The 27,651-nt window shown below is 49.4% G+C and overlaps 2 protein-coding genes across 4 annotated transcripts in view; both read left to right on the top strand.

The window, feature by feature from the left end:
* Nucleotides 1-14,187, top strand: part of LOC106889782 (mitogen-activated protein kinase kinase kinase 3-like) — a 61,420-nt gene extending 47,233 nt beyond the window's left edge. For both annotated transcript variants that reach the window (XM_014945191.1, XM_014945190.1), the window contains exons 9-16: nucleotides 1,836-1,903; nucleotides 3,810-3,902; nucleotides 4,922-5,116; nucleotides 5,968-6,116; nucleotides 6,627-6,758; nucleotides 9,453-9,582; nucleotides 10,299-10,476; nucleotides 11,539-14,187. In XM_014945191.1, the coding sequence (XP_014800677.1) occupies nucleotides 1,836-1,903; nucleotides 3,810-3,902; nucleotides 4,922-5,116; nucleotides 5,968-6,116; nucleotides 6,627-6,758; nucleotides 9,453-9,582; nucleotides 10,299-10,476; nucleotides 11,539-11,758 (1,165 nt within the window). In that variant the 3' untranslated portion in view covers nucleotides 11,759-14,187. The remainder of the gene's footprint in view (nucleotides 1-1,835; nucleotides 1,904-3,809; nucleotides 3,903-4,921; nucleotides 5,117-5,967; nucleotides 6,117-6,626; nucleotides 6,759-9,452; nucleotides 9,583-10,298; nucleotides 10,477-11,538) is intronic.
* Nucleotides 14,188-15,124: 937 nt separating this feature from the next.
* On the top strand, nucleotides 15,125-26,773 carry ACAA1 (acetyl-CoA acyltransferase 1). Of its 2 annotated transcripts, none has more exons than XM_014945112.1 (12): nucleotides 15,125-15,352; nucleotides 16,808-16,901; nucleotides 17,197-17,254; nucleotides 18,061-18,140; nucleotides 18,593-18,635; nucleotides 20,395-20,493; nucleotides 20,862-20,942; nucleotides 22,841-23,031; nucleotides 23,127-23,306; nucleotides 23,856-23,911; nucleotides 24,379-24,524; nucleotides 25,605-26,773. In XM_014945112.1, the coding sequence occupies exons 1-12, from the start codon at nucleotides 15,140-15,142 to the stop codon at nucleotides 25,678-25,680; spliced, it is 1,317 nt and encodes a 438-aa protein (XP_014800598.1). In that variant the 5' UTR covers nucleotides 15,125-15,139; the 3' UTR covers nucleotides 25,681-26,773. The 2 variants fall into 2 exon arrangements, with proteins under 2 accessions (XP_014800598.1, XP_014800599.1); XM_014945113.1 differs by lacking the exon at nucleotides 15,125-15,352 and adding an exon at nucleotides 15,484-15,536.
* Nucleotides 26,774-27,651: the final 878 nt, after the last annotated feature.

The following is a 27,651-nucleotide window of genomic DNA, read 5'->3' as shown; positions in this document are numbered from 1 at the left end:
ATTGCTTTTGCTGTGCAGCACAGGGCTGTGTTCCAGGCTGTGTTGATGTGATTGTGTAGCGTGCTTCGGGTTTGCAGCTCTGTGCACTGCGGGTCTGTCTCAGCATCAAGGTCCATTTCCTTTTTGTGGCTTTTAATAATTTCCTGTGATGTAATTTTTCATTGTTAGGGTTGTATGAAAGCTGGATGCCTTGTGCTCCCGGCCTCTATGTCCCAGGTTTGCTTTTGCATAGACTTTGTTAGGAAGAACAACAGAAAGAGCCCAGCCTGGTTATAACACTTCACTGTGAACCAAGAGAAAAGCATTAGACGTAACTCCGTTACCCTCTCCGTGCCTCCTCCTCCTCCTCCCCGGGCATGCTGGGTTATAACACTTCACTGTGAACCAAGAGAAGAGGGTTAGACGTGTTCTGGAGAATAAGTCTTATGAGGAGAGGCTGAGGGAGCTGGGGTTGTTCAGCCTGGAGAAAAGGAGGCTGAGGGGAGACCTTCTCGCAACTACCTGAAAGGAAGTTGTAGAGAGGCAGGGGTCATCCTCTTCTCTTCAGTCACGGGTGACAGGACAAGAGGAAATGGCCTCGAGTTGCACCAGGGGAGGTTCAGATTGGATATTAGGAAAAAATTTTTACATTGAAAGGGTTATTAAACCGTGGAATGGGCTGCCCAGGGAAGGGGTTGAGGCACCATCCCTGGAGGTATTTAAATAGACGGGTTGATGTAGTGCTTAGTGACATGGCTTAGTGATGGGATTTTTATCAGACTTAGGTTAATGGTTGGACCAGATCATAAAGGCCCCTTCCAACCCAGACAATTCTATGTTTTGTGAGAGGGTGACATGGCTTGATTTCACATACAGAGGAGGAGGCAGCTGCGTTTGGTCATGGGGTCCAGGAGCTGGAAAAGCACGAGCAGGGCTATATTCTTCAAAGGCAGAAAGAGGAGTAAGTATGATTATTCCTGCAAAGCCATAGCTGAGCCCTTGCAACCAATTCCTGGAGATGGCATTAGCCTCAAGAGGGCAGAACTAGTCACCAGGCGTGGTGACCTGTCTGATGCTAGGAAATAACATGATAAATTCCTCTTCACCGTAGCAAACCTGCCATGATCAGCTTTGACATGAGTAGATTTCAGAGCACTTTACAAAGTGATTTCTACTACTGTGCCCATTTTGTTAAAAGGGAGAGTGGAATCATCTGGAATCATCAATCCAGATCCTCCTTGTTGGCCCTTGAAGAGACAGGGGTGAAATTAGGATGGCTGAGATCCTCTTGCAGAGCTTTCTCATCCTCTCAATGTAATTTAAAGACCTTGAGCCTCGAAGCACGAAGCTCACTGTCTCCCTCCTGGTCTCCTGGGAAGGGGGTGTGTGCCCAGTGGTGATATGGACCCTCCTGTGTAAGGAAGGTGGAGGATGATGCAGAGATGGGGAGACCCACGTGAATCAAGCGTAACTGAGGGACTGCAGTGTGAACATCCACAGAAACTAAACCATGTTCACAGAAAGCGGAGTTGCGTGGTTGAACACTTGACATTGGGGGAGGAGAAGTCTGCAGCCCTCCTCTAGTGTCGTCTTGTGCGTGGGTGTTATGGTCTCTGGCTGCTTCGTTTTTAGCCTGGTGGCTGTGTTTCCTGCAGCATCCCTTTTTTCTGCCACAGGAACAAGCTGTCATCCAGCAAAAATCCAGTCTTCATTCTCGTGCAGGTTGAGGATGGCAGCTGGTCAGGGATCAGTGCGTCGTGTGCCTGTCCTTTCTGTGTGTAACCGCTTCCTAATTCATTCCACAGCCTTTCTGATATAATAAAGTGTATCTTTTTTTTATTCTCATCCCTTTGCAGCCCTCCCTTTACCCAAACCTCTGTTCCTGGAAGGAAGAGCCATCCCAAAGACAGTCTTGATTGCATGGGTAAGCACTCCTGGAGGTTCGTATTTGCTTAAAGGTATAAAAAGCGTGTATAAAGAGACTGGATAAAGGCTATTAGAGAGATGGCACTGCATGAAAAGTAATTAGAAACAATCAAGCAAACCAGCTCCATTGCTTAAGTTTTGCGTCAGAAATGACCCTGCAATGATCAAACATGAATGTTCTCTAAAATTAAAAGACTGAGAGCATCATAGGCAGGGCTGCTCTTGTCATCATGAACCTTTCTTGGCTCTGCAGCAGTAGTGGTGGCACTGAAGAGCCTTTGGGGCTGGTTTGGGAATCAGTTTACAGCAACAACAATCCAGACTGGGTTCCAAGGGCCCTGAAGTAAATGGATGAAAGCGAGTAAAGCTGCTGGAAGGTCAGATATGAGCTTGTGTATTGGGAGAAGGTGCCGAGAGGGGTCTTGGTCTTGTATTTAGAGACAACTGTAAGATGCTGAGAAGGTGGAAACAGGCTTGTGGTATCACCTTTTGTTTCTGTTAGTTTCTGTGAGCTGTGCTATGCACAAATCCTGAGTCCCAGACTCTCTAGGGAATTGTACCTCTTCACTTGTATCAATAATAATCTGTCACATCACAATTGCTGGTAGAGAAAGCGTACTGGTAACTTGCAAGGATCATAGGTTACTGCTTAATCACTTCTAAACATCCAGCTGGTTAAGTCATGGAAACTCTGTAATATTCTAATGACTCTCACTATTAAAAATGAACAAATGGCACTCAGCCTGTGGCACGAGAACTCATTTCTGGATTGAAATGTAGAGCTGAAGCTGCAGTCAGTCCGTGTCGCTGAGGGTTTTAATACATCCCCAGTGGCAGGGGAGGTGTTTTGCTCTGAGACCCCACTCGGCATCGTCGCTCACACATGACTTGCTGAGAACCTCTTGACCTGTCCCTGCTGCTTTTCTCGCTGACCATATTTCAGCCGTTACGCGCTCCTCTCGCGCTGCTGTAATGGGGAAATCATGCTGAAGCACCACCGAGGCCAAGGAGTGGCCTCCAAGGAGCTGCTGCTGGCCCCAGGCTAAGACAAACAAACAATCAGAATGGACTGTGTGGTTAGAGTTGGATGGAGGAAAAACAGGAGGTGCAAGATCGGGGGTAAATGACAGATATTTTAATCTCAAGTTATTCAGTGCTACCAGCAATGGCTTCCTGTGCTGTGGTTTTTTTTTATTAAAAAAAATTATGCCCTTATCTCACACGTCCATCCATCTCTCTCATAATCTTGTGTCTAATCTAAACTCCGATGGTCCTTAATCCCTTCTGAATATTCTATCTTTCTAGCATTTAATCAAAGTAAATATAAAACTTTGGAGCTGTAGGGGTATAACTTGCTCTCTGGCTTTCCAAGGTCAGGAGTTGCATCTGAGAAGAGGGGAGGGATTGTCTGGTGTTAGCCAAGTGCTGGATTCTTGTATTTCCCTGGAAATAGCTGATATCAGAGCAGAGATTTTCAAGTAGATGGATCTGAGCCTGACCCTGCCCGGCAGTTCTGTTTTCACACTAATTTTTGCATTTTCCATGTACAAATAAGATGTTTAGTGCTCTGTTTTGGAAACCAGGCATGGTCAATGTTAATCCCCTGCCTTGTATTTGAACAGTGAGGAGCAGGGTCTATAAAGTCAGTGGTTAAATCTCTGTTTGCTTTAGGGGGGGACTGAAACCAGTGTGTATAACCCTTATTTTCCACTAAGGAGCGTGTGACTGTGGACAGATTTCAGGGTGAGCCTTGGGGAATGTCTAGTCCTGTAAAATGAACAGCTTGTCACCTCCTTCTTGCCTGTAATTCAGTGTGAAGACCAGAATGCTTTCCCATAGGAAGCTCTCTGGGCATTTGAAGCAGAGCTGATCTCAGAAACACCTCTCTTCTTTCCTCTTGTCAGATTTCGACGTTCCCTTCTGCGAGAGGTTTGGGAAAGGTGGGACCTTCCCGAGGCAGTACCACCTCTCTCAGAGCCGCAAGGACTACAGTGATGGTGAGAAGATGGTGGAGGGTTGGGGAGGGAGGTGCTTGGTCCGAGATATTGGTGGCTGGTGACAGTGCCTAAAGGAGAAGAACCAAGTAATTCGGGATTCAATTGCATGTTCTGAAGGGCATCCTCTGTGAGTCCTTGCAGGTCTGCTCTTGGGAAGCACTAAGCATCTGCAGCATGTATGAAAGCTCAGCTCCCTCCTCTGCTTATACCCCATGTTTTAACTTGGCCACATGGATGGGTAGCATTTCTCAGCCCTGGTGATATCAACCTGTTCCCCTAAATCACTTGCTTTTGAGGATGCTGGTTGGTGACCTTCACAGCAGGTTTCTCACAGGGCTGTACAAAATCCCCGAGAAATTCCAGGGGAGCAGTATCTGTTCACATCCCTGTTTTAAGCTTTTGAGCTTTGAGGACCACTCCATCACCCCGTTGCTGCTCCTTCTTTCACTGTGGGAGACTGCAAGTGGTGGGAGGCAAAACTGAATAAGAATCTAATTCCTTGGAAAAAAAAAAAGTACTGAGGACTTGCAGACAGCATTTTGAGCCTTCCAGAATGAACTTCATGTCTCACTGACACCACCCTTGTGCAAGCAGTTATCGTGAGATCTGGCACTGCTTGTGTGGTCATTTGTATTGTGGTCTTAGGGGATTGCCAGGGATAATTTGCAATGTAAATCCCAGCCTGTTCGGAGTTTAATTGTGATTAACAACCAACAAAAACTCTAACGTAATTAAATCATTGCAAACCCCACTGGAAACATTCTGCATTAGATGGAAGGCCTGCCGTTAACAAGTCTTAAATTGAATTACAAATGTTCACAAGGCTTTGCTTCAGTTTCTTTGAACTTGTTTAATTTGAAGAGGTGTACCACAAAGTGGTGATGTCCCTACCCATGGCAGGGGGTTGGAATTAGATGACCTTGAAGGTGCCTTCCAACCCAAACCATTCTATGATTCTATAAGTAGATCCAAGCTGGTGTGTGTGTTCCTGTCATAACTCTCCCCCTTTTCTCCAACAGGTCGGAGGACTTTTCCCAGGAGTTGCTTCCCGCAGGAGAAGCTGTTTCAGCTTGTCCCTTCCAGCCGAACCAAGAGCTTTAACGGGGACAGCAAGCTCAGCACCTTGCAGTATGATGAGTACAGGCCCAAACGGAGGAACAATTGTGAAAAAAGTCTGCAGGTCTGCAGCACCTCCCCTACGAAAGCTCGGAACTGTAAGTGAATCAAAGCTGCCGGTGCCTGAGGTCTCAGTACAAGCAGGTCTTGACACAAAATTGAGTTGCTGTCACCTGCAGAGTGAACAGGCATCAGCTAAACTAACTGTGTGTGAATGCACCTCCATCCCATCCCCAACACAAGGCACGCTGTGCCAGCTTACGTCTCAGTGAGGAAGATTTAATACAACCCACTGTCTCTTACCTTGGCCTTGAGTTGAGAGGGGTCAACTGGTGTTCATCACTCACTGAGTTGCAGAAAACGGTTTGTGTGTCGGGCTGTCAATGTGCTCGTGCAACAGAAGCTTCCAGGAGACGTGGGATGTGGGAGCAAATGCATCCAGAGGGCTCCACTCCTTGCTATTCTCCTTCCATTGCTGTCACCCCAGCACCCAAAAGTGGCACTGCAGGCTGCTCTGGTATCACACGGCTGCCCAAGCTATACAAATTGGTGCATTCTGGGCCTGTTCGGTGATGGAGAACAACCTAGGAATGACCAGTGAGATAAAACCCCTTGCTGGTCCCTACCTGGGGTTGCTCCTCAGCCCTGCTGTAACGTGCAAACCACTCTCCTAGAGCAGGGAGAGAAAGTCCAACATTGGCTAAGAAAGCGGGTTTTGGAGGAAGGACTCTTAAAGAAATGTGACTTCTCTGAGACTTGTTTCTGCATTATACGAATGCAGAGTGGGAGACATCCCCCCCACACACACACACCAGTAGCACTAGTGCAGTTAAAACTGGTTTTTCCTGGTGCCCCCGGGAGAGGATGAGCTCGTTGAGAGCCTGATCTGCACTCTGTAGGGTCAGGTGGACCCTGATGCTGAAGTCTCCTTGCTGTGCTCTTCTCTCAGCCCTGCAGGCACCTGTGAACTGGAGGCTGGGGAAGCTGCTCGGAAGAGGAGCTTTTGGGGAAGTTTACCTCTGCTACGACGCTGACACTGGCCGGGAGCTGGCGGTGAAGCAGGTGCCTTTTGACCCTGACAGTCAAGAGACGAGTAAAGTGAGTACGAGGGCAGGACCGCGTCCCGCTGCGTGTCGGGGGGTTGTGGGCTGGAGGTTGGGGGCAGAGGTGGCAGAGAGGTCCGTGTCCCTGATGGGAGAGAGTGGGTGGTGTTTGCCCTCTTCGGAGTGGTCCCCAATGGCTTGTGGCACCAGTCAGCATGCTCCGGTGACCTTCTTCCTTCCAGTTCCTTGATCACGTTGGCTTGCTTTGTCTTGGGTATGATCTCTTGAAGGTCTGTCTGCTCTTCCTTCTTCCCACTAACTTTTCTGGTGTGTTTATTCACACCTTTCTGAAAAACTCCTTGAGCACAAGGAAATAAGTACATCTGTCTCAAAGCCAAGCCCTTGTGTGTCCCATCTGTCTTTCTCCTTACCTTTTTTCTAGGGTAGCGCTCCTCGTTTCTGAGCCTGGTGCTACGAAAAGAGCGCTCAGCAACGAGCAATATTTGCATAATATTCCCAGAGTAGCCATTCCCTTTCATCACAAAGCGTGTCTGTTTTATTGCAGGAGGTGAATGCCTTAGAATGTGAGATTCAGCTGTTGAAGACCCTCCATCATGACAGGATAGTGCAGTACTACGGGTGTTTGCGGGATATTCAGCAGAAGAAACTGTCTATCTTTGTTGAATACATGCCAGGGGTAAGCGTGGCTCCTGCTAAAGATTGTCCTGAATGATAGAGAACAGATTTAGACTGCCCTGGAGTCTGGTGAAATTTGGATCTGGAGTTAAACTCTCCAGTTGAGCTGCTCTGTATCTGATGAGCCAAAGCGAAGCAGTGGAGCTCCACAGCCTTATGGCCTGGGAAAGCTCAGGTTGTGAGGCAGATGTCATGGTGAAGCTCCTCAACGTGCAGTGGGTGAAATCAAGAGCCTTGAAGGCAGGTTTTAGGTTTGAATCCTGGAGCAGGGTGTGTTCCCAGTCTGGAATCTGAACTTGGTGGATGTGGGACATGATGCAGATCTGGCTCCAAACACTGTGGCCTGAGCCCATCCTTAAGTATTTATTGCAAATCCCTGCAGGAAAAGCTAATAGTACAACTGTCCACCCACAGCTGTCACCAATTATTTACGGCTTTCAGCACGTGTGTATTGAGAACAGTGTTACTGACTTGTAAGTCTTCTCCTGTTCAGGATGGAACTTTTCATTGGTAGCGTTCTCCTCTCGTGGAGGAGCAGCTTAAATTTGTGACTTTGCTGGTACAGGTTGATTCCACCTAGGGAATGGTGATATAGATGGAAATCACCTATCCCTAGGGAAAAAGATCAGGAAGCTTTGAGGGAGTCTAAGCAGGGGCTGGAGAAGGTATGCAGATCAGCTGAAGATCTTTCTCCTTTTGCGAGCATGAGAGTTACATCAGCCATTCAGACAAAGTCATGGGTTGGTATAAACCAGGGTAATGCTATTTCCATTGCTGGAGGATCCGTTCTAAGTCCCGCCTGTCCAGCTGGATTCATTCCCCAGAGTGTGGGAGAATAAAGCCTTGTTTATACAGAGATTTGTAAGGTCAGAAGGGACTATGAAGTCATCTGCTTGCAAAGAATTTTTGGTCGTTAGTAAACGTGCTAAAAGCTTTCCTAACACATCTCACACGTGAGCAATCAGGTGGACTTCTGAGGGATGGAGTCCCTTCGAAGCCCCGTCCTGCGGGCAGGCATCTCCCTTCCAGGCCCAACCACGAGGTGTGGACCCAGAGGAGCAAACCCCAGGACTTTCACCAGTCCCCCCTTCACCAGCTGCTTATCCTGCAGCGTGATGATGTTTGTTAGCATTCGATGCCAGGGCAGGGCTGGAAGTTGAATGTTTGTTTTTTTAATGATAAACCAGAGCTCTGACCAAATACAGATTGACTTTTTGTGTTGCGACAAGGGCTCATTTCACAAAAGCAGCTCAGGGCTTTGGTTTCCAAGGCCAGTGGAAGTGGTTGAGTTCCCAAACCTTGCAGGACAGCAGCTCTGCAGCGTTTGTCTGGACAAGCTTCTGATTTAACACAGCCAGCTCAGCAGATTCTTCACGGAGCCAACCTTGGGTGCACCATCAGCCTGGCACTCTTATGATTGCTCCCATTAAATAGCTGACTCTGTATTTTCTGTCCTTCCCTGTCCATAAACTATTTATTTTTTAAATTTATGCTTGGAAAACAGAATGATCTATTTGACCACAGGCCTTGAAGACCCCGTTTTCCCTTCTTGTTTGGTGTCCCCCCATCAGGGTGAGGGAGGCCAGGATAAGAAAGCTTGTTTGGGTTGTGGGTGAGGAAATATACCCCGGATACAAGTTGTTTTGGGGGGCGGGGGGGGTAGTTTCAGAGCATCTCAGGGTACTTCAGTAGCACTGTGAGAGAGAAACAAGAGGCCCATCCACAGGATCACCACCAGCCTCAAAAGAAGGCCAAAACAGGAGCTGGGCAGAGCAGCAGCAGAGGTGGGTGGATGTGGAAAAGCTGATACAGTTTGAGTGACTGACATGGAGCGCAGTCCCAGACCAGAAGGACTATGGCAATCTTGGATCAACCCCAGAGTTGCAGGACAGGCAGAAACAGGATGAGTTTCCCCTCTTGCTCTTCAGCCAACCTGGATGCTGGAGATGGATCTGGGTATGACCTCTCTGGTTGAACCTCAAATCTGCTTCTGGTTCATCCCTGCTAAAGCCCAGCTCCAGCATAGTGAGGGACATCCATTTCCAAGTGGACAGAAAATACAGTTAAAACCAAGGGGGTCAATGTCCTGCAGATGGTCTGCACCCCTGTTTCCTTCCTTCTTCGATCAATAAAATCAAACCAGTAGGAGCATGGGTCAGAAAATCAAGGCTGGGTACTTGCAAATTGTCTGCCCTGGGTCTTCTTGTTGAAGCAATCCCATGTGGGGCTGATCATGTCCCTCGAGTCTGTCCTCCTCGTGGCAGTGGGTAATCTCTGCTGTGACAAGTTGGGGGGTGGGGAGGCTTCACAGGAGACTGACTCATCAGCTTGGCCCTGAAGAACTGGTCCAGTTGATCCTCTCATTTGAGTTATAACTCCTCGACGTTTTGGTCCTTCTCCATGAGCTATTGGTGATGTCCAGCCACTAGAGGGGGAAAAAGATCTGCAGCGTTGGCAGAAGGTAGCACTGAAAGGCACCAAAGACCATACCTCTTTCTCCACTGGGGTCTGGGACACTGTGGACAAGCCTTTGCTCCGTTCAGCACTTGGTGGATTTTTTATCTTGCCGTTTCTACGGCAGAGTGGCTTTTTAAAGCTGGGAGACAGTGGTCAGGGAAGTTAAAATGTCACTGTGACGTGATGCCCTGGGTTCTGCTGGTCCTTAGAGCTTGTGTGTGTTGTTCCTTTGCAACAGGGCTCAATAAAGGACCAGCTAAAAGCTTACGGTGCTCTGACCGAGAACGTCACACGGAAGTACACCAGGCAGATCCTGCAGGGAGTCTTCTACTTACACAGCAATATGATTGTCCACAGGGACATTAAAGGTGAGTAGGTAATACAGAGAGGCTTCTTGCTTGCTTGAATTTGTCCAACCTAACCTCCCCCCACCCCAGCATAAATTCTTGTGCAAAACATAGTGCTGGGATCTGGTATTTAAAGTATTTTTGCCCCTGGCCTTCATCCGTTTGAACCATGAGGATCTTGAACAAGCACCTGAACCAAAATCTTATGCTGTCCTGTTTGGGAAGCCCAGATTAAGTGTTCTTGAGAGGAGTTATTGTTAACTGCCCTTACACCTCTAAAAACCTGGTGTAACACCCAAGAACTGAGAGGCCCTGGAGGTCAGAGGGATCTGAGGCTCCTCTTCTGCCCGTGTGTGGGGAGGATGGTCTGTCATCTCCCATTCCCTGCTCGCTTTTGGGAAACGGTGTAACACCCAAGAACTGAGAGGCCCTGGAGGTCAGAGGGATCTGAGGCTCCTCTTCTGCCCGTGTGTGGGGAGGATGGTCTGTCATCTCCCATTCCCTGCTCGATTTTGGGAAACCTGCTGAGTGGGACAGTCCAGGAGAGCTGATGGGAGTCAACCCTCTTGGAGAGCCTTAGGAGAGGGGAGGGTTTGCATAATTCTGAGTCCAGGCCCCAGAAAGCTCCTTCTTGTCTAGCTCTTTGCTCTTCTCTTCCTGCTCTTCTCACTGTAGTCACTTCAACTGAGGTTGCTGCCTCATCTCTTGGGGTTTTTGGTTTTGCTTTTCATCTCTAGGTGCCAATATTTTGAGAGATTCTGCTGGAAATGTGAAACTTGGAGATTTTGGGGCCAGCAAACGCATCCAGACCATCTGCAGGTCTGGGACTAGGATGAAATCTGTCACGGGAACGCCATACTGGATGAGCCCAGAGGTTATCAGTGGAGAAGGCTACGGAAGGAAAGCTGACGTGTGGTAAGGAATATACAGTAGAAACCCCACCACTGCTGCTTAAACAAATGACCCCTTTGGGAAGGTGGGATGGGAGCAATGGGTATTGCTGGTAGTTGGAAGATGGAGCAGTGAAAAGGATGGAAATAGGAGCTAAATGTTAGGCTCAGCTGTGCAGATAATCCAGAGGGACCGTGTTGTAGCTAAACCCGGCTCAGGGGGATCTTGTGCAGCCTCTCAAAAACTGCTGCTGGGTGTTTGCGTGTGGCTCGGGCCCAAAGACAACCAAAATAACTGGCTGCCTGTGAATGTTTTGATTTGTGGAGATCCACAGATGTCAGATGGAGCCTAAAAGAGCTGGGATAAAGCTACTAATCCTCCCAATAAATGGGGAGGGAGCACTGTTTTCACAGTGTGCTTTCCATGGAGTGCCCAAGCAAAGTAGGGTCAACAGGAACTGGTCCCTCCACTGGAAACCTCAGGGGGAAACCTTAGGTAGTCCTTAGCAGGCAGCCCTGCGCTGGCTGAGAGGGAGTGTGTGTCCATTTTTTAGGAGCAGCTACGAATGGAGGTGGCAGAGAGGGTCCCTGCTGAGACGAGGACTCCTCAACAAGCCCAGGGAAAGCTCTCAGGCTCTTTTCTGCTCATCTGGCTTGCACCTTCAGATGCATGGCCGAGATGAAGTTGGATGTAGATGAACACCTTTCACTTGGGCTCAGTTTCCTGGGGAACTATTGGTGAAACTGTGGTGTCTAAACTTGTGCCTGGGTTTCCCTCCAGGGCACCCTCCGATAAGGTCTCATGTGATTTTATGAAAATATCTGCCCGTTAACACGGGCAGAAAAGCCACCACCTTTGGGGTGAGGCTCACAAGTTCCCTCTCGCTAGTGCCAGGGACCAGTGTGACCAGTGAGCTTCAGGGTTCTCCACACGTACTGGAGACCTGTGCCCATCTCTCACGGGGGTTTACTCCCCGTGCAGCCTATGCCAGGCAGGTGCAATCCTGGAGCCCATCAGACTCCAGATGCAGAGCCACCCCGGTCCCTCACCCGCCGTCTCACCCCTGCGTGCTCGGTGTTGTTGCAGGAGCGTGGCCTGCACTGTGGTGGAGATGTTAACGGAGAAGCCGCCGTGGGCAGAGTTCGAAGCCATGGCAGCTATTTTTAAAATCGCCACCCAGCCCACCAAACCCCAGCTCCCCGACGGCGTCTCCAACTCCTGCCGCAACTTCCTCAAGCAGATCTTCGTGGAGGAGAAGCGGAGGCCGACGGCCGAGGACCTGCTGAGACACCCCTTCGTCAACTGAGGGCTCTGAGCCCCCGGCAGCGGGATGGGGAAACGCCAGCGGGAGGGGGGGTGGCCACCAGACCCCCGGCCTTTTGGGCTCTGGGGTTGAGACCTCCGTCCCAGGCCATCCTGGTGGTGGCCCGTCTGGGTCCCTTCTTGCTCAGCACCCGCCGCCTCGTTGGATTTCCAAGCTGCGCTCTGGATCTTCAGCACTGGGAATTCGGAGCGAGGGATATCCCAGACTGGGCAGGTGCTGGCCTTGGACCAAGTAACCTTCTTGCCACCAGCGATGTCGGGGTTGTCCCCCCCCACCTCACCATGTTACTTATCTCTTGGGGAAAGTGCGGCGAATGTGGTCTGTCCCCCGCCCCAGCGTGACAGCGGCGCTGGCAGCATCCCCGGGAGCAGCGGAGGAAGGAGATGCTCGGTGGCCATCACCACCCTTTGGCAGGGGAACAGACACAGGCTTCAGCCCGGCCGGAGGGAGATGATCCTCAGACCGTAGAGTCAGGGGGGACCCGGGTGTCCCTGTTCCCGGGGGGACCAAACCCTCCTGGAGGCCGCGGGACCGGCCGGTGTCTCCAGGGGGGCGGCGTGTAATTATGTTCTGTGCCTTAAAGCGGTTCCATGGAGGAGTGATGCTCAGCTGGGCACAAAGCACGGAGTGGGGCGCAGCCACCTTGGCTTTGCCTGTGTGTGTGTGTGTATGTGTGTGAGTTGTGGAAGAAGAGGTCTTCTCGGGGCGCGGGAGGTCTCTGCGGGGTACGCGCACGGACGGATGCCTGGGACCTCTGCCATGGGGTTGAATGTTGAAACGGTGTCGATGCCAGTGGTGGACAGAACCCTAGGAACCACCAGGGTTCAGGTGGGAGCTGGAGAAAGAGGGTCTCGGTGAGGGTGGCTCTCGGCTCATAGCCATCGCCCTGCTGAGCCCTGCCCATGTGGCTGCCCTGGGGCTGGAGGGGTGTGATGTGTTTTGGAAGCAGGAGGAGCCTGGTGGGTCTTCATAAAACCCAAGCAGGTGCCTACAATTAGGCAGAGAGGACCTGCACCTGCAGATGGAGTTGGGTGTCTTCTCCTCCATGCCTTGTGGGACCAGCCAGCAGGTGCAGGGATGGGGGATGCCACCTCCCTGGAAGCTTCAGGACTGTGAACCCTCAGACCAGGAGAACCGAGCTGCCTCCCTCAAGGGTGGCTGGAAACAGGTTTCTTCTCACAGCATGGTTGAAGTTGTAGAAGAAAACGGGCCAGTTGAAAGCAGAGTTGGGCTCCAGCCTCTTTGACCAGCTGAAAAACCTGGGCATGGAGCAAGCAGAATCTCTGGGAGCTAATTAATTAACCAGATCTTGGTTATTTGGGGCAAATTCCTCACACCTACCCCTTCCTTGCTGCATTAACCATTTCCACCCATCTCTGTGAAGGGTTAAACAGGCAGTTACTGGGGGACCTCCAGCTTTAGGCCAGTGGGTCAAACACAGCTTTATTTTAATATTACTTTTCTAAATTTGAAGTGGCAAAGTGTTGCTTGGGCTGAAGGGGAAATTGAGAAATTTGATTGTGTGACTTCACACATCCTTGAAGAGTTCTGTGTGGAAGAGGTGAAGATGTCCTGGTGCGGCCACAGGAGCGTTTCCTTGGCCACAGCTCCTAAAAGAGATGCAAAAATTCGAGTTATTTCAATTTAAAGGAAACCAAGGACTGGTAGCCTTAGGGCGAATTAAAAGAAATAGCTAAAAGGGTTCCCTGAGGCCAGTTCCTCCCCAGGCTGGGCTGTGGGGTTTGTGACCATGGTAGTGACAGGCAGCTCTGCTCTGGGGGGTGGAAATTGTCCTCTTCCTCTGGGGGGAAAATAAAGAATTTTATTGTGTGAATAGGACCAAATCCATCCATCTGTTCAATAATATGGGATGGGTGGAAAAAAAACAAACAAGAAAACAAATATAATCTGTGTTGGCTGGGAAGGATTTTGTCAGAAAAGTATGTTTTCACCAAAAAAAAAAAAAAAACACAACAACAAACCCCAACCCCCTGTTTATGCTGTTTTCTACTTTTTCATTGAATCTGTTCGGGTTGGATTTTCTCTGCCCTTGGGGGGTGGGTGGGTGTTTTCCTTCTTCCCGAAGCCTTGAGGGCAAAACGGGGTTCCTGGCTGCCCCAAAATGCTCACGGGGCCCTCAAACCAACCCAGATCCTCCTGTGGATGGATGTGGGGTGTGTGTGTGTCTGTACACGTGTGTGTGTGTGTCTGTACACATGTGTCTGTGTGTGCAACTCACTCCTCAGGTGCCTTTGCCTTTTTATTTTTTAAAACCCATGCAGTGTTCTGATGTACAGAATGGAACTAGGAAAAGAGAATGTACTATTATGCCATGTAAAGTTGTTTTTTTTGTTTATTTTGATTTTTGGTTGGTTTGTTTGTTTATTTTATTATATTTTGGCGACAGTGGGCCCAGTGCCTTTCCCTGCGTGTGGCATCACCCTGTGTCTGCGGAGAAATTATTTTCTCCGGGGGGGAGGGAGGAGCAGGACATCTCCCGTCCCCCGCACACCAGTACAGACCAGTCCCAGCCCAGCGGCTCCTGGGGGGCGAGGGGCCTGGAGTGACCCTCCCGGGGGAAATAGGGCAGGGACAGGGCTGGGGGTTCCTGGGGTTTGCTGGAAGGAGTGAATCTGTGCAGGTCCCAGACCCTGCGGCTCTGCCCGGCCCTCTCTCCTGGCACCTGCTGCCTTCAGCCTCTCCAGGCCCACCGGGGTTTAGGTTTGTTTTGTTGTTTGTTTTTTTTTTTAAATTTTATTTATTTTTATTTATTTTTATTTTAAAGTTTCTTAAAGGAGAATTTTTCTTCTTTAGTTTTCTTATTTCAGTTTCTTCTTTACTTTTTTCATATTTCTATTTCTTTTTTACCTTTTCGTGTTTCTCTTTCTTTAACCTTTTCTTATTTCTCTTTGTTCTTCACCTTCTCTATTTCTTCTTTACTCTTTCTTATTTCTCCCTTCGCTTTTCCTCTATTTTTTCTTTTCTCTCCTCTCTTCTATTTTTTTCTCCTTCCTTTTTTCTTTTTTCTCCTTCCTTTTTCTTTTCTTTTTCCTCCCCCTTTGTTTCGTTTCCTCCCCTTTGTTTCTGTTTTTCTTTCTGTTTCCTCCCCTTTCTTTCTGTTTCCTCCCTTTTCTTTCTGTTTCCTCCCCTTTTTTTTCTTCATCAATGTAACTTTTTATTTATTTTTATTTATTTTAAACTTACTTCTGTGAATGTTTGTTTATTTTTAATCCTTTATTCGGTTTTTCTCGCTCTCTCCCGTTCACTCTCCCGTCGCCGCCGCGAGCCCGGGCCTGGGGGCGGGGTTATGCAATTGAGGGGCGGGAGTGTCTGGCGGCGCCCCCGCCCCGCAGGCGGCACAAGATGGCGGCGGGGCCGGGGAACGGGGCGATGCCGCGGGTGCAGCTGGTGCTGGGGCACCTCGCCGGCTCCCCCCCGGCCGCCGGCACCGGGATTCGGGCCGCGCCCTGCGGGAGCCGCGCCGGGGCATCTCCGCGGGCCGCCAGCCCCGACGATGTGGTGGTGGTGCACGGGCGGAGGACGGCTATCGGCCGCGCCAAGCGCGGCGGCTTCAAGGTACGGCCCGCGGGGGAGACCCTGCCCGCCCGGCCCCCTCCCGGGGAGCTGCGCCTGACAGCGGTCCCTTGGGGCGGGGGCGCCTCAGAGTGCGGGGTCGGGGTCTCCTCAGGCGCTGCGGCCATTGGTGGTGGTGCACGGGCGGAGGACGGCTATCGGCCGCGCCAAGCGCGGCGGCTTCAAGGTACGGCCCGCGGGGGAGACCCTGCCCGCCCGGCCCCCTCCCGGGGAGCTGCGCCTGACAGCGGTCCCTTGAGGCGGGGGCGCCTCAGAGTGCGGGGTCGGGGTCTCCTCAGGCGCCGAGGTCCCTCGGGGTGCGGGGTCAGGGTTCCCTCAGGCGCCGAGACCTTCTCAGAGAGGGGTCCGGGTCCCCTCAGGCGCTGCAGCCCCCTCCAGGGTGCGGGGTCAGGGTCCCCTCAGGCGCCGAGGTCCCTCGGGGTGCGGGGTCAGGGTCCCCTCAGGCGCTGCAGCCTTTCAGGTGCGGGGTCGGGTCCCCTCAGGTGCCGAGACCCCCCCAGAGAGGGGTCCCCTCAGGCGCTGCGGCCCCCTCCAGGGTGCGGGGTCAGGGTCCCCTCAGGCGCTGAGGCTCCCCTCAGGCGCTGCGGCCTCTCCAAGGTGCAGTGTTGGGGTCCCCTCAGGCTCTGACCCCCCCCACAAGCGTGGCTCACCCCCAGGGAGGTGGGGACCCCTCTGCTTGCCCCTGGGTGTGGGCACGCTACCCCCAGGAGCTCGGCCCCGCTTTATCACGTTCTTAAAGCAGCATTTTATGGGGGGTTTGATGCCGGGGGTGCGTGGTACCGGTGCAGCAGGACCACCAGCACCCCCAAAAATGCCAGCCAAGGTACCCATGAGTTCCCAGCTCCCCTCGAAGCCCAGGGCAGGTCTCTGCCGCGCTGCTTTTACCTGCTGTGCTCAAACAGAGCAAGCACTTGGAAAAACAGCCTCTCCACAGACCTGCCACCCTGCTCCTGAGCAGCCCCTTTTCCTCGCTGGGTGGGAAGCGCAGGGTTCTGGGGCTCCCACCGAGGCCAGAGCACGGTGCTGGGATGGCCCCGAGGATGCACGTTGCTTGTCATCCTTCCAAGCAGGTCTTGTCACACCTGTGGTGCTTCCCACCAGCTGAGGGTTTCTTTCACCAGATGAATTCAGAGGTTCCACTCGCAGAGTTTTGTGACAGAGCTCACCGTAGTCTTTTGGCTTTGAAGGCCCTACAAAGGCTGCTGGTGTAAAACAGGGCTAGGTGAGAAAGCAGCGTGTGTTATGGTGCTTGAAAGGTACCCAGGGTAAAAACCACACAGAATAATTCTGCTTTTACAGGAAAACAACCACCCTCGTGAGCTTGAGAGGTAAAGCTGTTTAAGTGTCATGCCCTCTGAAGTACTCTGAGGGTGAACTGGTGACAGGGCGGCTTCTGGTGTTCGTTAAGTAGCACTAATCAATCCCCTGTGCTTTTAGGATACTACACCCGACGAGCTGCTGTCTGCCGTGATGACGGCTGTCCTTCAAGATGTCAACCTCCGTCCTGAGGTCCTGGGAGACATCTGTGTGGGTGAGGGAACCACCTCCATCCCAACAGGAAACTCCTAATTTGGAGAGCTCTGTGGGACGGGCCGCTCCTGGTGTCCCATGGGACACCTGCCAATCGTGGGGTTGGAAGGGGTTTTGTGCAGAGCCTTGGGTTTGTGAAATCTGTGTGTCCTTCATAATGGTTCTGTCAAGTACTGAGGCTCTGATGTGGGTGCTGGGTGGTACCAAGCAGTGGAGATGTCAACATCCCCTCGATGCCTGTGGCAAATAGCGAGGGAAATGCAGCCCATTGACTGGAATCATATCTTTGCCCTCAGGGAATGTGCTGCAGCCCGGAGCTGGTGCTTTGATTGCAAGAGTGGCACAGTTTCTAAGGTAAGCTCTCGAGGTTCCTCCTCCCCTTCTCAGGCCTTGGCTGTGGAGCCGCACCAGGGCAGAGGTTGCAGTGAGGCTGCTGCGCTCCTAAGAAGCGACAGCAAATCAGCTTTTGCCTAGAAATTAGACTTTGATCGAGTGTTTGGAGAACCGTGGCGGGGTTTGGAGAGCCCTGCTGGTGAAGGGACAGGGAGGCAGAGCGAGGCCTGTTAATCTGTTGGTGCCTCTGACGGGGAGATCTTGTGTTGTGGGCTCCCAGCTGCACCCGCTGCCGCTCTGCGCTGCGAGGCTGCGCGTCCCTCTGCCCTACATGGGCCTGAAACCGTGGAGTTGTCTCAGGGCTTTCTGTTTCCTTCCCGGGGCTGTGGTCGGTGGCTCATACTGAGCTGGATTGCACCTTCCAAATATTTCAGCCAATGTCTGTTGCCAAGTGCTGTTTGCTCCCGTAAATCAGCGTACAACCACCGCTTTGGAGAGGTGCAGACGCAGCCTACCAGTAATTATGAATATTGCAGAGCCTCTCAGCATGTCTGGCCCCAATCAGAGCTCAGGAACTGGGCACTGGAGAGGGCCGTGGCTACAGAGAAGACAGCTTTGTGGGGAAACAGCACTGGGAGCTGCGTGGAAATTATCTCTGAACTTTGCTTTCTCTTGGCGCGGGACCAAATAGGTCAAAATGTATAAAGGGATCTGCCTTGAGCTTTAGGGTTAAAGTTTAATCAAGTGGTTTAATGTTGTCCGTAGAGGTTTGCTTTGTTGTGTGGTTTTCATCACTGAGCCTTTGCCAACGGTGTCTTATTTTCCAGTGGTATTCCGGAGACGGTGCCGTGCTGCAGCGTGAACCGGCAGTGCTCCTCCGGGCTGCAGGCCATTATCAATATAGCTGGTAAGTCTTTGGGTACTTGGATGGGAGTCGGTGCCTGCCCCACCCCAAGTGCTTATTTCTCCTCTCCTCAGATCTCTCTGAGCAGTAAAAATAGTGATAATGGCTTCTGCTGTAAGGAATTTTCAGTGTGGTGTTGGTCGAATGCTTTTATACCCTTGAGTGGGGGAGTTTACCCCTAGAGAAGTAATTTGGTTTTCTAAGGATGAGTTCTACCATTGCTTCCACATCAGGTGGCTTCTAGAAGAGTCCCTGCTGTCCTCTCTGGTCGCATCTCAGGCCATGGTTTGTCTTCAGCCCCACCAGCTCCTTGACCTGGCTGATGTTCTGGCAGGTGATGGGGTGGAGGGAACACCCTGTTTGCTGTGGTGGGTGCTTGAGGTGTCTGTGGAACCCCAGCTGGAATGGAAGTGCTTTTGCTGCCCGTGACAGTAAGAATGTTTCTGCTCTTACAGGTGGCATCCGAAATGGATCCTATGACATTGGCATGGCCTGTGGGTAAGAAAGTCTTTTTTATATCACTTGCTTAGGCTGCCCCACAGCAGCGCTCAGTCCCTCTGCAGCAGCTCTTGTGTGAGGAGTTAGAAATCCCTTCCAACCAGGTCTGTCCCTGCCAGGGAAATGGATGCTGTCCTTGTTTGAGAAATGGGTGAAGAAACTCTAAAATTAGGACCTGAATTGAAGTGGTGGCTGCAGATGCAATTCATGTATTTCCAGAGGCTTCTTCCAAAGAGTACTTTCTTCCAAAGAGTACTTTCAGTGTACTTCCATGTATTTCCAGAGCACTTCCAGGAGTACTTGGGTGGAAGACGGGGTCATCTTAAAGGGTCTGAGGGAGGATGCTTTAAAATCCTGTAATTCTCATGGAGATGTGGGTCTTGGTGCTGTGTCTGCCAGGGTTGCAGTAAGAGGATAAGTGTGCAAAAAGACTGTTTTACTGGGGTCTCTGGCCCTGCTGTAGGACACCACTTGTGTGCAGAGCTCTGACAGCCTGGAAGAGCCTCCCATAATTAGATTTTTAACTAATCTCCAATTAACTAGCCTCACAGAAGACCGGTTATTAGACCCAGAAGAGCTAATAACTGTTCTGCAGACTTACAGGAGATGTTCTTCTGCAGCGGATGGATATGCTGTTCTTTGCTTCAGTCCTTACATCATAAGTTTTTATTTTTTAGAGGATTCTTTAAGTGTTAGGTTGGCTTTGGAGAAATATTAGTGCCCACGTACACATTCATGTCAGAAGAATGAATAAAAAAATAAAAACAGTATTCATTAATGCTGAGGCTAAAATATGGAGTTTTTCTTTTCCTTTACTTGGGTAACTCCTGTCTTGAATTGTTGCTGTTCACAGTCATTGGGTAGCCCTTAGGAAAATATTTATATTTACAATTCTCAACACCTGCACATCCCTGGTTGAGCAAGATCTGATGCTGAAAACGCCCTCCTTAGATTGCTGTGAAATAAACAGCTCCCTGAGACAGGCGTGTTCCTCTGCTGTATATTAGAGTTAGTAAGTGCCATCAGGAACTTAAACTATAAGCTGCTTGGGAAAAAGCCTTATTTTCTGCTTGTCCAGCATTTTCCAGGACTATTTTCCTTGTTACTTACTCTTCATTAACATATTTTTGCGGAGCAGAGTAGAATTCACACCTTTTCCCATCATAGGCTTCATGGTCTAGACTGGCTCTCCAAAGCTCACTAGTCTTACTGACTTTATGCAGTAAAACTGGGTGTCTCCAATCCGTCAACTCACCTGTAGGTGAAAGACTCCAGCCTCTGGGATCCACGTCTGAAATTCTCTGTGTTGCGAAATACAAATGCTGTAACTTGCTGAAGTCTGTGTCATGGTTTGCTTAATACTTTGTTTATTTACTGCCAACCAGTTCTTAGGCTGTAAGTGGCATTTTTGTGGCTGTTGACAATCTCACTGGAAACTCCAGCTTAAATTTCTCCTTATGCTTGAGGACAGAAGTGCCAGAATGATTAACGATTCCTACCTAGCTGTAGAAACAAGCTAATTCAGCTGTTGCTATCCTGTTCTTGGTGAAACAATGACCAATTTAACGTAGCAATCTGTTTTCATTTCGTGGTAGTTCTTATATTGATGATTGAAGAGCTTCTGCCTCACCCAGTTCTTACTGGATGATGGGAAAGCATGTTGTCAAGATGCTGAGTTTTGATCAGTCTTAACTGAGCATTTACCACAAATACAGTAGGAAAGCACCGGTGGCAAACTCCCAATTTTTCTTCTGTTTAGTGTGGAAACAATGTCCCTCAGAAGTGCAAACAACCCTGGTGATATCAGTTCCAGTATGATGGACAACAGCAAAGCTCGAGACTGCCTTATTCCGATGGGGTAAGTGGTTCCTCTTCCCAAAGTTGAAGGGTTTTCTCCATGGTTTGTCTCCTCAGTGACTGCCCTGAACGTGGTGGGTGGGATCTGCGCGTGTCGGCAGCCTCCTTGGTCCTGGTAGAGGATTCGTGGTGTGAAACGGGGGGAAGATCAGCAGTTCTGACAAAAGCTTCTCGTGTCTTAAGCTCAATGGCTTAATGAGCAAAAACTTGAGAGTGGATTTGAGCCTTGTTTTGGTTCTGGATTTGACTCAGGATTTGCTTCTGCCAAGCAGTCGTAGGTTGAGAAAGCAGCAGTTGGCTTTGAGACTAGAGCCAGCGCTTGGACCTTGCGTTGTCGTTGCATTAATTCTGTCACGTTGTTTTCACCAGAATAACCTCAGAAAACGTGGCAGAGAAGTTTGGAGTTTCCCGAAAGAAGCAAGATGCCTTTGCCTTGGCTTCTCAACAAAAGTAAATGCTTTTTTATTCTTTTTTTCTTTTTAATTTTTTATTTAAGGAACAAATACAGATAGAAAAAGCATTGCTACATCCTGAGAGCCGTTAAGTGCAGCCGTTGCCTTTGCCTTCAAAGCCATTGCCTTCAAAACCTCAGTAGTGAGTAAAGATTGAGATGGGGAAGCGAAGGCCAGAGAATGTCCTGGTGTGATCAGGAAGCCCAGAGCTGCCCTGGGGATGGTGTGACTGACCCTGCGCCCTATCGCTGGCCACACCACCCTTCAGCAGTGCGTGCCCTGGTGCTTTTCATCATCCAAAGGAAGCAGCCTCCATGACGTTTCTGAAATGAGTGCGTGGTTTGATGTTTCATAGTAGCTTTGGCTCGGCATCATTTGAAGGTTGGGGCAGCAGCAGAAGGGACCTTTCCTAAGAGGGAATATTTCAGTGTAACTGCTTCTAAAGAAGTGCCGAGCTTTTGAGAGGTTTGTCTTCCCCACAGGTGTTGGGCTCCAAGTGAGTCCAATTCTGCCTCCAGTGACCTTCCCCTTGGGTTCAATCACTGCCAAAGCAAACTGACCCCTGGGATCCGCGGGGCTGTACCGGCGGGTGACAGGCCGTGTGTTAACGTCGCTGCTGTCAAAGAGTTATACCTCATTTTCAGAGCTCTGTTCAAGCATCGCCCCGGCCCAATTACTTATCTAATCCAGGAAGTCAACTGCACACCCAGTTAACCTTTAAATTTTGGCCCAGGTTCCAGGGAACTTGGCCTGCCAGCCTTTCTCACACCCCTGGCCCAAAGGGTTTTTGGCCCAGGTTCCAGGGAACTTGGCCTGCCAGCCTTTCTCACACCCATGGCCCAATGTGAACACCATCCTGGCCACTCGCGTGAGGAAAGGGGTGACTTTCTGGCCTTGCTCTCAGGGTGTCTGCGGAGCTGCTGATCTGTCCCTCAGCGCTTTGCTCTGACTCTCCCTTACCTGGAAATATTAAATATTTTCATTTTATTAGTAAAAGCATGAAGTGATGAGGGTAAAACAAGCTTTCGGTCTCTGACTTGTATTCCCTGTAAAGGGTGCTCTACTGCTGGAAGGTAAATCTTCTAAATCAGCTTTACTGTGGAGGCTTTTAAATTCCTTGTTGATATGAAAGATTTACACTATGTGCCCTGAGCTAATTGTGATTTAGCTAATTGCATTCTGCCTACTTACATCAGTCCGGTCCTGTCAGTTGTTCCCTTCTGCTGATGCTGTTGTCTCAGGGACCAGACCCTTCCTTCACCACACCTTTACTGCTAAATTCAGGGAACTGTGCAACGTAAATCACAATCGTTTTGGGTTCAAAGGTTACATCTAAATGCCAGAAGATCACACCTGAAGTCTGGGGTCTGAAGCTCTACTTGTCTTTAGTAGGACAAGACCAGGAGTGAGTGAAACTTCAGCCATTCCTTAACTTGTTGGAAATTATTAGCGTTATGTGGAGGCTTAGCCTGGTTGCCCTGTTCAAACTTGAGAACTGATGTTTGAAGATCAGGGTTGATTTATTTTCTTGTAGTTGTGGTGTGACTGTACCACAGGACAAGTACAACTTTGTGCTGTGGGCGGGTGGTGGCCAGTCAGTCACAGAGGTCTTGGTGGGAACAGAACAGGGATCTTGCTCAGAAGTGTGTGATCCTCTGACCTGGGTTTGGGGTGAGATGCCTATAAGGTTAGAGGTGTATTTCCTGTGACATAGAGATAAATAGTTTGTTTTCTTGTGATTGGAAATAAGTATTCACCTGTTGTCCACCACTTGACGATGATGTACCTGTGTACCAAGTCACACCTTAGTTTATTCTCTCCCTATCTTTCCTTAGCATTCGTTCTCTTGCAGTTCACCTCCAGAATATTTTAACCTTTTATGCTCTCCTTTACCAGAGCAGCAAAAGCTCAGCAGATGGGACTGTTTAAAGCAGAGATCGTCCCAGTGAAGACCACTGTTGTAGATAACCAGGGCAACCGAAAGACAGTCACCGTGCACCAAGACGAAGGGATTAGGCCCTCCACCACCCTGGAGGGCTTGGCAAAGCTGAAGCCCGCCTTCAAAGAGGATGGTAGCACCACAGCAGGTCAGCTCTGCTCCTTAATTCGTGGTGTTCCTGTGGATTATCTGCAGAGAACGTGCTGCAGGCAAATAGAGGTGTTAATAGCTCTCTTCCAACAGGTAATGCCAGCCAGGTGAGTGACGGAGCGGCTGCTGTTCTTCTGGCCAAACGCTCGAAAGCAGCACAACTGGGGCTCCCAGTCCTGGGGGTGCTCAGGTCCTTCGCTGTGGTTGGGGTCCCACCTGATGTTATGGGCATAGGACCAGCCTACGCCATCCCTGTCGCTGTGGAGAAGGCAGGTGAGGACCTCTCGGCCTTGGCACGGCGTCGGGCAGGAGGCAGATCAGACTCCGTGGACTGAAAATTGAGATTTCAGTGTTTATAGCACATGCTAGAAAAATATACTTAAATTCAAAACCTTAAAAGAGATCCTTATCATACTCATCGGGTTAAATAGCTTTTCTAGCAGATGGGTGGTGGTGTGTCAGCCTGTCGTTGCTATGGTCACGTGCTCACCTATAGTTTGATCTTTCAGTGTCGAAATACCCTTCAATCTTTAATCCCTCTGCAAATAATTCACATTGAATCTAAGGAAACTTGAACTCGGTGACACAGTACCATGGACTGTGGCGTTTTATGGTCTTTAATGTACATAAATGTGCATACAAGTGTAGATACCTCACTATGGGGACCTATGGTCACCCTCTTATTGTCATTAGTGGAGTAGAACTAAATAAAGTTAGAACTAAACAGAACTTCATAAAGGAAGTGTTTAAGTGAATTACTCTCTTTGATGTAGTCGTAAGGGAAAAATACCTCCTTTTAAACCCTGATTTTCTGAACCCTAGGTCTGACTCTGAATGACATCGATATATATGAAATTAACGAAGCCTTTGCAAGCCAGGTGAGCGACCCTCCTGTTTGTGCTGCTGCATTCCTTGGTGACTGAGTGTATTTCAGCTTCCTCTCCAAATTAAGATTTGGACTTTTTCCACATAATACATCTTCAGGCGATGTTAATAACATGCACAGACTATTTTCCCTTTCTGTCATATAAAAATGAGCGGGGCATTGCTTGGTCAGCTTAATATTGGGGGAAAAAAAAAAGAAAAACAAGTCCACTGAGTAAGAATTTAATCTTTACTATCGTATCCTCGTACCAACTTGCAAAACTTGTGTTTCAAAAGGGCTGTAATTTGTTACTGGGCGGTGTCAGTAACAAGCCCCTAGAGCTGCCTAGGATGGTTTGCTGCCCCTCTTCATAAGCAGATGAGATCTGTCTTCTCTCTGCTCCTCTGAGCTCTGTTGCAGGAGAGTTGAGAGCTAACGGGTGAGAGCACCTCCGTGAAACCATTCCCTCTGTCTTTTTAGGCTGTCTACTGTGTTGAAAAGCTGGGCATTCCCATGGAGAAGGTCAACCCCTTGGGAGGAGCAATAGCACTGGGGCACCCACTGGGCTGTACTGGTGCTCGTCAAGTTGTCACTTTGCTCAACGAACTGAAGCGCAGAGGGAGAAGGTGAGTGCTGAGGAACGGCATTAGCCTTAATGCCTTATGTGTACCTGAGGAACTTAGGCTCAGAAGTAACCACCACGTCGGGCTAAGCTTTCTCCATCCCTTTGCTGGCTTGTATTAGAAATAGTGTGACCAGCAGAAGTAGGGAGGTGATTGTGCCCCTGTATTCAGCACTGGTGAGGCCACACCTCGAGTATTGTGTCCAGTTTTGGGCACCTCAATCCAAGAGAGATATCGAGGTGCTGGAGCGAGTGCAGAGGAGGGCAACGAAACTGGTGAAGGGCCTAGAAGACAAATCATATGAAGAGCGGCTGAAGGAGCTGGGGCTGTTCAGTATGAGGAAGAGGAGGCTGAGGGGAGACCTCATCACCCTCTACAACTTCGTGAAAGGACACTGTAGAGAGATTGGTGCTTGGTCTCTTCTCACAGGTAATTAACAATAGAACGAGAGGGAACGGCTTCAAGCTCCAACAGGGTAGGTTTAGATTGAACATTAGGAAGGAATTTTTCACTGAAAGAGTGATAGGGCATTGGAATAGGCTGCCCAGGGAGGTGGTGGAGTCACCATCCCTGGATGTGTTTAAGAGCCATTTAGATGTGGTGTTGGGGGATATGGTGTAGGGGAGGACTTTGTAGAGTGGGGTAGATGGTTGGACTCGATGATCCCAAGGGTCTCTTCCAACCTCAATGATTCTATGATTCTATGAGTTCCTGATGGTTCTTGCTGCCCATCAATGGAGTCTCTCCTGGTCCGTGGTGGTGCAGTAGACACCTGGAGTAGACACCTCTGCCATGCAGTGTTAGAGCAGCAATTCAGCAGCCAGAGCTGGTGGCTCTGCAAGGCTGCGCTGCAACACTTCAGTCCCAGCCCTCCCAGTTGCTCCTGGTGCAGAAAGAAGGCAGAGGAACATGTCCCCATGTGCTCTGCAAACACTCTCCAGGGCACCAGCACCTGCTCCAGGGTTAGAATCTCTTGGCGACACACAGGAGAGCAGTGTGTAGCTCAGATTTATTCTTTTTTCCCCCTGTATGATCTAAACCTGATCTTTCTTTCTCTGAATTCCATGTGTCCTTTTGTTTCAGGGCGTACGGGGTCGTATCCATGTGCATCGGGACGGGCATGGGCGCCGCCGCCGTGTTCGAGTACCCGGGGAACTAAACCCCAGCAGCCTTCATGAAGCCATAGCAAATGATTTGCACTGTGGAATCAACCCCAGTCAGGGAGTCGGTACTAGATCTACAAATTGTAGGCACAAATTGGGAAGCAGAATAAATCGTACAGATCGAGAAAGCAGGTAGGAAAATGCAAAACAGGCATTTGCTTCAGGGTTAAAAAAGCATCCCCATAGGAAAGAGAAAGGAGCTCAGCTGAAGTTCAACCACAGGCCCTCGTGTGGCGATGACAAAGGAGTATTTCTAATCTAATTGAGCCCTTTGTTCTGTGACTATTCTCAGCGAGAAGTAGTTCATGGTACAGGATTTTTGTATGACAAATCGTCTAAAGCGGTTGCTCAAAATGAAACCAACAGTGCACGTGAAAAAGCTTTTCCAGAATTTCCTTAAATGATTTCACCATCTTGTAGGAGATCTGGAAGAGCTTGTTCTGAAAGGCGTGCAAAGACTAAACACCCTCACAACTCTCTCTGTCCCATCCGAGCCGTAGATCGGCTGTGTCTTAACTTGTCCCTGTGCTGGGGGATGTGCTGGAACTTTCTACTTCTACCCAAGCTGCTCAGAAGCCTCCAGTGGGGGAGTGTGGAAGGACTAGAAAGTAATTTACTCAGGAGCAAACAAACCATTGAGGTGCCTGAAGAGAAAGGTTTTGATGATTTATAGAAGCCAGGAATGTAACCGTGGCCATTCCACCTTTTCTAACGCATTTCTAATTATCAGCTTGTGTGACTCTAACTTAAAAGAACAAGCTTATGCTTAATAATCTTTACTTACCTGACAGAAATCAGATTTCAGCATTACTCTTACTGCCAGCACTACATGAACAGCAGCAAAATATGTGTTTCATCCTGTAAAGTTCTCCTTTATCTGTTCTTCCTCTTGTGAGGAATCATCAGATCACTGAAGCTCAGAGCTAACGGCTTGAAAAAGAAATGTGCTCATCATCATCATCGTTACCATCAAATGGACTCAGCATCCTTGACATGTTAGAGGAGTTTAAATGCGTAACACGGACTGAAGTGCTTTGTGCTGGCTCTTGGTTTTGCACTTAATAATACAAATTGGGTTCTTGCAATATATTTGTATTCTTTTGGTGATGATTGTTCGCTGAAGGTCGTCGTTAGCTGCAGAGAGAGAGTTTATATTCCCACATTCCTGGAGCCTGGCTCACTCAGCAATGGCAGCTGCTGTATTTTAGAGCAAAAAAAAGAATCAATTACTTAGAGGGGGCAGAGGGGCGTTGGCATCTTTTTGAGGGTCCTTTTTTCACAGTGAGGTTCCTGTGTATAAACTGAGCACAGAACGTGGCTACGGGGCAGCTTTTGTTCTCAGGTGTGGATTGAAGCCCCCTCCTCTGCCTTCAACAAAACCCTTTTATGTGATGGGAGTGGAAAACTGAACAGGCTCAGAAGTGGGAATTTCAGTGACCTTTAGTTAAAGTAATACTAAAAACATTTTAAAGAGAAGTGTGAGTAAATGAGAACCATGTGGGGGGAAAGAATTAAAAGGCAGCAGGTTCCTCCCTGTGTAGCTGAAGGGGATGTTCTCATACCCGAGCATGATGAAACATCCAGGCTGGGAGTTTTCCAAGGAGTCCAGGGAAAGTTGGCTCTTCCCCTTTTCATCTCCGGATGAGAAGGCAGCCAGGGGAGGGCTGGCCTGTGCATTAATTCTTGCTTTTATTATGTGTCAACGTCCATTTTAATGTCAAAGAAATAAACAAGGCAGAACTAAAGCTGCTGTTTAAGGTACAAAGGGTCTTTAATTGTAGTTTGAGGCAGGCTGGGCAGGTTTGACCTCCCTGGTACCATCAGCTGCTTCACAATAGACTCCATTATTTTGCAGAGCCCAGTTCTGTGGGTAAGGGTGAGCTTATCATGGCAATAAAATAGCACAGAATGAGATTAATAACTATTTTCTTTAAAGTATGAGGGTTTTTCCTCATAATTTAACATTT

The sequence above is a fragment of the Calidris pugnax genome, unplaced genomic scaffold, assembly GCF_001431845.1.
Source record: "Calidris pugnax isolate Ruff unplaced genomic scaffold, ASM143184v1 scaffold54, whole genome shotgun sequence".
NCBI lineage: Eukaryota > Metazoa > Chordata > Aves > Charadriiformes > Scolopacidae > Calidris > Calidris pugnax.
Note: the sequence above shows the minus strand (reverse complement) of the source record. Positions and strands in the feature narration are given on the sequence as shown.